The sequence below is a fragment of the Poecilia reticulata genome, linkage group LG12 (assembly GCF_000633615.1).
Source record: "Poecilia reticulata strain Guanapo linkage group LG12, Guppy_female_1.0+MT, whole genome shotgun sequence".
Lineage (NCBI taxonomy): Eukaryota > Metazoa > Chordata > Actinopteri > Cyprinodontiformes > Poeciliidae > Poecilia > Poecilia reticulata.
Window position 1 is genome coordinate 11,758,961 of NC_024342.1, and position 9,852 is coordinate 11,768,812.

Here is a 9,852-nt window from a genome sequence, read left to right on the forward strand (position 1 = left end):
AAAACATTGTGGAAATGTGCAAAAGGCGTGGATAATTTTGCAAGTCACTGTATTTTCATATAAACTTCTGTAGCCTTAGTTAAATATGCCTTGACAAATCACTCACAACAGAACCATTACACGGTTAATCTCATTTTGGTTTTCCATTTGGCTTGTACCATGCCAATATTTGCCTGTAGAGCATAGATGCAAATCAAATCTGCTTCTGAGAAATCACAGAGCAACATTAGTCAGTGTTCACTAAAGATAATACGCCCTCCGTGTGGGTGTTTTCTCCTTATTATCTAATGAGGAGTTAAAGAGACGCATGCTCATTGTGCACAAGCTGCCTCATCTGGGACACGTTGCTCAGCTGCTCCTGGCACAGCACTAGAGGAGCACTTGATAGATGTACAGTTAGAGGATGTGCTGTTGCGGTATAAGGGATATTCAACAGGTGAGCCCTCAAATGACCGATTCATAACCACATCAGACAGCAGAAGACTGGAGACTTGGCTTTTTTTTCCCCCTTTCTTTCTTTTCCAGCTGCTCCACTGAGATTTCAACCAGTGGTAAGTAATACGTATGAGAAAAGGGACAATACTTGACAAAGCAAGTGTAGAGAGGAATACTTACATCAAATGACAGACAAAGGGGTTGACTTTTATATAATATTTTCTTCCGGGGCTCAGGTATTCAGCTGTGCTGGATGAGGTTCAGAGTGTCAACAAGAACAGATAATAACCCCCACTGGACGGTCACCAAGGGAACAGAAACTCCACAGCGTTAAAGGGGATTTGCAAAATCTGATCTATCCCACTGTTGTGTTTCCTGTTAAGAGAGAGCAGATATAATGTTATGACGTTATCTGTTTTGATTATTTATATATTCATATGAAACTATGCTTTTTGTGCAGGTTTTTGGCTTGTGCAACAATGGGAAGATGCTGCAAATGCAACGGGAGACTATTATGCATGTGCTTGCTGCCATGTATGATGACTGGACACCTTGTGATTTACATCATGGTGACCATATTTGTCACCATTTCTTACGCTCCTCCAAAAGTAATCATTCACTACATTGCTCCAGGGATTTCAGCCAATTCCTCCACCCTGGCCTCACACCCACTTGGTCCTTTCTGGAATCTTCGCCTGGATTACAGTGCACTGTGGAACCAGTTGCAGCACACCTGGGACCGTCAGCACAATCCGATATTAAGAGGAAACCTAACTGGGATGCAGAGAAGTCCAAAAGGTCAGCCTTTCACTGAAATTGAGGATGATTGTCTATCAGCCTGCATGTCACAGAAGTGTTCAGTTCCTAGCGTGAATGACTTCAACAGCATGCCAGAGCAAATTAGAGCATTTATCAAGTCAATGCACTGCAGGAAGTACCCTCTTCTTATCAACCAGCCTGGAATGTGTCAGAGGAACAATGATACCACTGGGGTGGGGTCTMCAATGCTCCTCATCGCTATCAAATCACAAGTGGGGAACTTTGAAAACCGACAGGCCATACGTGAAACATGGGGACACAGCGGTCTGGTGAGGGGGGAATTCAATACAAAAGGGGGATTAGTGCGCACGGTTTTCTTGCTCGGAAGGCAGGACTCGAGTACAGGCCCTTACCCAGACCTGAACAACCTTCTGGAACTTGAGAACGAGAAGTACGGAGATATTCTGCAGTGGGATTTCAGGGATACGTTCTTCAATTTGACCTTGAAGGACTTGCTGCTGTGGAGTTGGTTCAAGCAGTACTGCCCTACCGCCGCTTTTGTCTTCAAAGGGGATGACGATGTTTTTGTTCGGACAGATGCCCTTCTGAGTTACCTGCATAAAAAAGTGGAGGAGTACAAGCTTTGGGACTACACTAATGAAACAGACATGAATTTGTTTGTCGGCGACGTGATCAGCAACGCAATGCCGAACCGTGAGCCATCCATGAAATACTACATACCGGAAAGTTTTTACAAAGGTGTGTACCCACCTTACGCCGGTGGAGGAGGGGTGGTGTATACAGGCTCACTTGCCTTACGTTTACGGGAGGTGTCTGAAAGGGTTCGCCTTTTTCCTATTGATGATGTCTACCTTGGGATGTGCCTAAACAGACTCGGGCTTTCTCCAGTCCACCACCCAGGTTTCTTAACATTTGATCTCCCCGCTACAGACAGAAACAATCCGTGTGCGTACAGATCCATTCTACTCGTTCACAGACGGAATCCAAAGGAAATGCTGACCCTATGGAAACAGCTCCAGAACCTGCCTGCTCAATGCTGAGTCTCATTTGCAAAGCAAATAGGATTTAGTAAGTACCAGACGACTGCGGCCACTACACTAATTTGAAAAAAATTACACACTGTGGCCAGGAGGCAGTGCATGGTAAGGTCACCTTTAATCAACCTTTCCTGTGGAGAATTATGTAACTCCCAGGAGGAGACTGATCTACCTCAGAAGGTACTTTATTACAGGAACACTACAGAGCAATAACACACCTCAAACTCTCGTTTTTGTCATTGCTTGTACGAATGTGCCCTATTTTATCTAAAAACATTTCTCCTCTATTTTAGAAAGATAAAGATTTATAAATGGATAGACTGAAGTATGCTTTATGCGCAAATAAAATTGTTTAAGCATACATTGCTAATGGAAAGTTTATGTGCTGTCCTTGTTCATTTTGAGCCGTTGAGGATGCATCAGAATCATTCTCTTTATGTTCTGCACTGTCAGCATACTTAGTAAGTTCAATARGAATCGCAATACAAGAATTGTATTCACAAATTTTAATTTATTATATAATATCTTTAATCTTCAATGTGAATGTTAGTTGAAATACTTCTCAGTGAGCTGTAAAGAAACAATGGAATCTATAACCTTCCTGATATGATTCCTGAGTTTGATCTGGTGCATTGTCCACAAATCTTCAGTCGTGTTGATATGGGGCCTTTAGGAGGTTCGATCTTTGGAATCCTTGTGCTATTGAACATCCACGTGTGTCCAAGTTTCAAATACCTGATTTAAACGGTTAACAGAGAGGGGGTTGGATAGTTTGTTCAAGGATAAACAGGTACGATTAATCCTCAAGGCTATCACACCAAGAGCTAAGAGGTTGCTGAAAGCAACCTGACTAATTTTTTATTTTTTTTGCTGTTGTTTTTTTTTTTGTTGCTTTTAATGATAAGGACAAGAAGAAGGTTTGGAGGAGTCAAAGCAAAGCTTTCAAATCTCTTAACCAGGTGGAGGCAGTGCCATGATGTGGGATATTTCAATTTAGTTTGTAATGACGATTTACACAAAGGCCCCTAGTGAAGGACAGCTGAAGCTTTCTAAGGAGAAAAAGAACAAGATTTGATTCTGTCAGTGGATAGAGAAGTAGGTGATATGGGGGAAAGACAAACAAAGGAGAGATTGTGTGTTGTATACACAAGTTGCAACGGAATGGTTTGATTTTATCTTGAGACACAAAATATTCTCAATAAATTGTTTCTCATATTATGACTTTAAGATGGTGGTCATGTTATGTTGTTGCACTTTCTCAGACCCTAAAAAAGTGCAAATATGAAAATATTTTTGTGTACATTTTCATAACTAGAATAAGACATTGTTCAGTGCTATGCAATTCCTTCCCTTGCATATCTGCACTATTTTTTCTCTCATCTTCTGTCTGTGATACTAAATACCATACTTGTCTAGCCATAGCTATTGATCGACGTACTAATACGCAGACAGTGGGTTTGGAGTAATGCACTCACAAGATATAAGTCCATCTGATGACCACAGGAGAACCATTACTGAGCTGATAACCACTTAGGAGAAAACATAGAGAAGCAAGAAGCTTTGAACACATTTAGGGCAGTCTTAATTATTTGTATCAACTGAAATGTATTTTCGTTTTCACAGTTGAAAACCTAGCTGCTGTTAGAGTTAATACACACCTAAATCTAATATGGAGTTTGAATTATGCTCTCATTGAAGTCTGGCAAGTCTAGTAAAAAAAAAAAAATCTTGAAAACACAGCAATGATGAGATATCTTTCTCTTTCTACAATATCAGCACCACCTATCGAAGAAATATGATATTACAATTTGAATTATGTCCTTTTATAATGATGGTAACACAGCAATACTTATACACACATATGAGCCAAATGGCAAAAAAAAAAAAAGAGACCAATTGACCTTGCAGTCATTTACTTGGACACTTGGAGGAATATTCAAGCTTGCATTGGGAGAACATTCAGACACAATGTGAGAAAAACACTCAGGACATTTGTTACTGCAAGCCAACAAAGGCCTGGGCAGCCCCAGAGCAATATTACTTAAATAAAAATGTAATACAACTTGAGCTTTCCATATATGTTTATGGAATATCTGAGAGGTATATAAAGGAAATAATGACAATGAAACTACATGTTTGTCATTAAGCCAAAGCTACATTCTTTGCTTTTTACCTGCACTATGACAGGTCCTTCAACTTAATATAGAAAGACATAAACAAGTAAAAATAATCAACCTACTTTGACAATACTAAAAGAGTTAAATAAGAGATATTTAGGAAATTTCATAAGCTGTCTCGCTTTCTGTAGATTTTGCGATAAAGTTATTTAGATTATTACAAAAATTGATTGGAATAGGAAAAGTTATGGGAATGGATGTTAGGTTTGATGTTAGTTAATTATTGGTAAGTTTACTTGACCAATGATTTACTGATAACTGAAACACAAACAATGAATCCATGTATTGTGAAATAATTATATTTAACTAGATTAAAATGAAGGAGGTTGATGATCATGAAATAGAAAAGTAGAAAGACATCCAATGTTTAATAGGCTGTTGCACTTATTTAATTAAATGTCTACCACCAAATGTTACTAACAGTGTGGTGGAAAATTGACTTTCGACTTCAACAAAGATTGTATTAAAGACTCAAAAAAATGTTTTTATGAAATATAGATTTTAAAAACAAGCACAACTTGGCATATGAAACAGTTAATGATCATGAAAAAAGTCTGATGTGCCTATTATATGAACATTTTTTATACACAAATAAATTATATCAAGAAACACAAAAAGTAAAAGGAAATTACCTCATGTGAAACTGCTCCACCAAGTTTAGCTCTGTGGTAATCAAGAGAAAATACCTGGAGAATCTTGCAGTGTCTCTGATTAAGAAAATAATTGACTCAGTTAGCATTATGTTTTAGAACAACTACTGGAAAAATTAGCAAAAACATATTTTAAAAAATAAACTAAAGAAGTAGTTCATATTAATAGGGATATATTTTAAGAAGAGAAAAAGAAAAACATATGTGGGAGAAATTATTGCTGTGAACAGAACTGTCACAGACAATACAGGTTGTGTGCAACAGCTCAACCCAGTGGAAATGTGTGGTAATTACCAGAAACTTCCGGAAGCCTCTGGAGCGCCTCCTGCTAGAATATAAACCTGGGACAGCCCCACTGACTGACAGAAAGCTGCACAAGAAACACAGGAGTGAAGAGACGCCTGAACAACAAGAAGACTCAAGACTAAACAGAAGAAAGATGCTGTGCTCTCATGGATTCCCATCTGCCCTCAGTCCATTCATGGACTTCTCCTGGCCTGTTCGCAGTCTGTGGCCAGAGGTCAGACCTCTSTTCTACCAGCAGMAYGTCATGCAGAGAGACCTACAGGAGCTGCGCAGCAGTCTGCAGCTGATGGACAAACTTCAACGCCAGATCCTGGAGGACACAGAGCCTTTCAGGAGCAGCGTGGCTCTGCAGCCAGTCTCCTACCAGCTGGACAAAGAGGGAGAGCACTTTGGCCTAACGCTGGACACTCAGGGCTTTTCTCCAGAAGATCTGTCAGTCCGGCAGGTGGGCAGGAAGCTGAGAGTCAGCGGGAAGACGGAGAAGAAGCAAGAGGACGGGAAAGGCTCCTACTCCTACAGCCTGCAGGAGTTCAGACAGGAGTTTGATCTGCCTGAAGGGGTGAACCATGAAGACGTCAGCTGCCACCTTTCTCCAGATGGAAAGCTCCACATCCAGGCRGCCAAAGTTCCTTGTATCGAGGGAACAGAGAGAGAGCTGAMTATCAAGAGGAGCTCAGAGGAGGAACCACAGCAGAGTGTGYGTTCACAGGAAGAAGACAGCAGAGCAGAAACACAGAATGGATCATAAACAAACCTGAAAACATGGACTCACATTCATGTTGATGTGCCAGTGAGATTTTAGATTTCGGTAATAATAGTCTTGTGTAAATTAATGTTGTTTTTGTACATTATTTGTACACAGAAACTTTTGTAAAATTAAAGAATAATAGACAGCTAGTGGTTCTGTTGGTATATTTTGTCTTAGTATATTATAACGGGAATAACATTTCATCACGTAGAAAATGAAATGTTTTATTAGTGTTTGGGGAAACACTTTTGAAAATAAAATGTTATTGTTGTTTATTAAGTACTTTGTGTGCATTTTTCATCTACACACTGGGAATATGATCATAAATTAGAATTATCTTTTAAAAACTAAAATTTGCATCTCAGTAGTAAAATAGCAGAACAAACTACATATGAAGTGAACATAGACCAAAATCAATAATTGTCTTCTGCGTTTAAAATATCATTGATTGAAAGGAACATCCGTAGAATCATTATGTCTGAAATGTAAAAATGTACACTTGAAATACTTACAAAATTCTATCAATTGGTAAAACAAAATCATAATACTACTACTACTACTACTACTACTAATAATAATAATAATAATAATAATAATAATAATAATAATAATAATAATAATAATAAACAAAAGGACAAGTATTTCTCAAATGATAAAATCGTATTTCTTGCTACATCAAAGAACAATAATGAACACCAGCCATGATTTCATGCAATAAAATTTTTTGAGAAATCTCTGTTCTAAATAATTTAATAAACTGGTTGTATATATTTGTCATAAATCTGTAAAATATTTTTTAAAAATGTAAAAGAAATATATTAAACAAAATAATTATGATGACTAATGCAATATTATCACTGAAAGATGTTAGGTATGATGTTATTAATGTAATTTTAAGGATGAGAGATGTTCTTTAAAATCTTGTTGCCTGTTTATATATAGTTTTTAATATAATAATAAATAAGATGTTACCAGTTGAGCAGTACTTGTCTTTATGTTGTTTTTCTTCTTTTCAATATCTTAAACAATCCACAGAGTTTTGTTCATATTTCATCCACATATTTTTACATTTTCATGTAATTTCACAGATATTTTTTGTTGCTGTTATATTTAAAATTTTGAAGACAATATTTGATTATTTCTTATTTTATATTTGGAAATTTCTGGTAGTTTACTGGTACTCATTTTTAAAGTAGCTAAATTTTCAAAATGTAAAACGTTGACTTTTATTTAATGTAAAGTTCTCAGACTGTAAATAAAAACATGCACTCATACTTATTTGTCGACAAATTTCAAATTATATTTTCAAGTGTATGCCAAACAACAGCGAATACATGCTTCCATTTATTGATACAATTGTTTTCTACATGTTGTGTTCAAAAGTTTTCTCATAAAGGCTAAATATTGAAAACAACAGGATAACCACCAACTGTTTAATAATTTTTAATTTTACAAATGTTTCTTTGTACAAACACAATAACCTACAACCTGAACATTAATACACACACGACCATCACCAAAGAAATATAAAATCATCTCATTGGCACATCAACATCATTGATGTGTCCAGCGTTAGGCCAAAGTGCTCTCCCTCTTTGTCCAGCTGGTAGGAGACTTGCTGCAGAGCCAGGCTCTTCCTGAAAGGCTCTGTGTCCTCCAGGATCTGGYGTTGAAGTTTGTCCATCAGCTGCAGACTGCTGCGCAGCTCCTGTAGGTCTCTCTGCATGACATTCTGCTGGTAGAASAGAGGTCTGACCTCTGGCCACAGACTGCGAACAGGCYAGGAGAAGTCCATGAATGGACTGAGGGCAGATGGGAATCCATGAGAGCACAGCATCTTTCTTCTGTTTAGTCTCAAGTCTTCTTGTTGTTCAGGTGTCTCTTAACTCCTGTGTTTCTTGTGCAGCTTTCTGTCAGTCAGTGGGGCTGTCCCAGSTTTATATTCTAGAGGAGGCGCTCCAGAGGCTTCCGGAAGTTTCTGGTAATTACTACAAAACTCCACTGGGTGGAGCTAATTCATCAGATTTTTCACATCTCCCTCCTGTTGTTTTTTGCGACGATCATCTCTCTAATCGTGTTTACTGTAGAAAGGTTGGAGCAATAACACATATGTGTTTACAACACACACTATTTGAACCTGTTAATGAAGTACTAGTTCAATGATTATTTCAAATATGAAAGCTTAGTTATTGTAAAAGAAATTCCTTAATATAAACATGTGCTGTACCAGATTTCACATAATATATTCACCAAATGATTCTTTTAACAGTTTCCTTTTAAATTTTAATCCGTAGTTTTTATGGTCCTGCACAGAAAAAAAAATCATACCAAAGGAGTCCTTTTGGGTGCTGTATTACCTAAATACAAATTTGTATCTTGGCTTTTCTTTAACATTAAAACAAAACATAAATTAATCTATGAAGTATATAGTTCAATATCTTCATAACTTTTTATAAGTTTTATATTGATTCTCATGCAAGCATGCCATTCTTTTCGTTGTTGTTGTGGTATATTTGATGTCTTCCATGTTTTTATGTCTTTAATGTTTTTAATTTCTTTTTATTTCTTTTCGACGTTTTAATGATGTAATGTTTTTTTATCTCTTTCTCACTGTTTATTTCTGTTTTTATTTTAATTATGTAAAGCATTTTGAAATGCCTTGCTGCTGAAATGTGCTATACAAAAAACATTTGATTGATTGATTGATTGATTGATTGATTGATTGATTGATTGATTGATTGATTGATTGATAAATTAACCCCAATCCAGCGTTTAAAAAATACATCAAACGTTCTATATGTCATATAAATAAAATCCATTTTTGTATTTGACTAAAAACGTACTAAACATGATAATTAGGTGAATTAGCTCCACCCAGTGGAGTTCTGTGGTAATTACCAGAAACTTTTTGAAGCCTCTGGAGCGCCTCCTGTTAACAATATAAAGCTCATATAAGGATCATAAACAAATCTGAAAACATGGACTCACATGTTGATGTGCCAATGTGATGATTTCATATTTTTTTGGTGATGGTCCTGTGTGTGTATTAATGTTCAGTTTGTAGGTTATTAAGTTTGTACAAAGGAACATTTGTAAAATTAAAAATTAGTAAACAGTTAGGGGTTCTCCTGTTGTTTTCAACATTTAGCCTTTATGAGAAAACTTTAGAACACAACATTAGAAAATCATATGATAACACGTAGAAAATAATTGTATCAATAAATGGAAGAATGTATTCGCTGCTGTTTGGCATACACTTGAAAATATAATTTGAAATAAGTATGAGTGCTTGTTTTAATTTACAATCTGAGAACTTTACATTAAATAAAAATCAACGTTGTACATTTTGAAAATTTAGCTACTTTAAAAATGAGCACCAGTAAACTACAAGAAATTTCTAAATATAAAATAAGGAATAATCAAATATTGTCTTCAAAATTTAAAATATAACAGAAACAAAAAATATCAGTGAAATTACATGAAAATGTAAAAATATGTGGATGAAATATGAACAAAACTCTGTGGATTGTTTAAGATATTGAAAARAAGAAAATAAAAACAACATAAAGAMAAGTACTGCTCAACTGGTAACATCTTATTTATTGTCATATTAAAAATATATAAACAGGCAACAAGGTTTTATGAAACAATTAAAGAACGTCTGCCATTCTTAAAATCACATTAATAACATCATACCTAATATCTTTCAGTGAAAATAT

The 9,852-nt window shown here is 36.2% G+C and overlaps 3 protein-coding genes across 5 annotated transcripts in view; 2 read left to right on the forward strand and 1 right to left on the reverse strand.

The window, feature by feature from the left end:
- Window positions 1-353: 353 nt before the first annotated feature.
- Window positions 354-3,480, forward strand: LOC103473546 (N-acetyllactosaminide beta-1,3-N-acetylglucosaminyltransferase 2). 2 transcript variants are annotated; one of them, XM_008423862.2, is made up of 2 exons: window positions 354-551; window positions 896-3,480. In XM_008423862.2, the coding sequence occupies exon 2, from the start codon at window positions 915-917 to the stop codon at window positions 2,253-2,255; it is 1,341 nt and encodes a 446-aa protein (XP_008422084.1). In that variant the 5' UTR covers window positions 354-551; window positions 896-914; the 3' UTR covers window positions 2,256-3,480. The 2 variants fall into 2 exon arrangements, with proteins under 2 accessions (XP_008422084.1, XP_008422085.1); XM_008423863.2 differs by having other exon boundaries at window positions 359-436.
- A 1,575-nt stretch (window positions 3,481-5,055) lies between these two features.
- hspb9l (heat shock protein, alpha-crystallin-related, b9-like) lies at window positions 5,056-6,368 on the forward strand. Its single transcript, XM_008423864.2, has one exon. The coding sequence runs from the start codon at window positions 5,519-5,521 to the stop codon at window positions 6,131-6,133; it is 615 nt and encodes a 204-aa protein (XP_008422086.1). The 5' UTR covers window positions 5,056-5,518; the 3' UTR covers window positions 6,134-6,368.
- A 1,192-nt stretch (window positions 6,369-7,560) lies between these two features.
- Window positions 7,561-9,852, reverse strand: part of LOC103473897 (heat shock protein 30-like) — a 3,603-nt gene continuing 1,311 nt past the window's right edge. Inside the window, exon 2 of one of the 2 annotated variants that reach the window (XM_017307790.1) lies at window positions 7,561-7,945. In XM_017307790.1, coding sequence (XP_017163279.1) covers window positions 7,671-7,945 — 275 coding nt within the window. In that variant the 3' untranslated portion in view covers window positions 7,561-7,670. The remainder of the gene's footprint in view (window positions 7,946-9,852) is intronic. The other variant, XM_008424545.2, reaches the window with a different exon arrangement.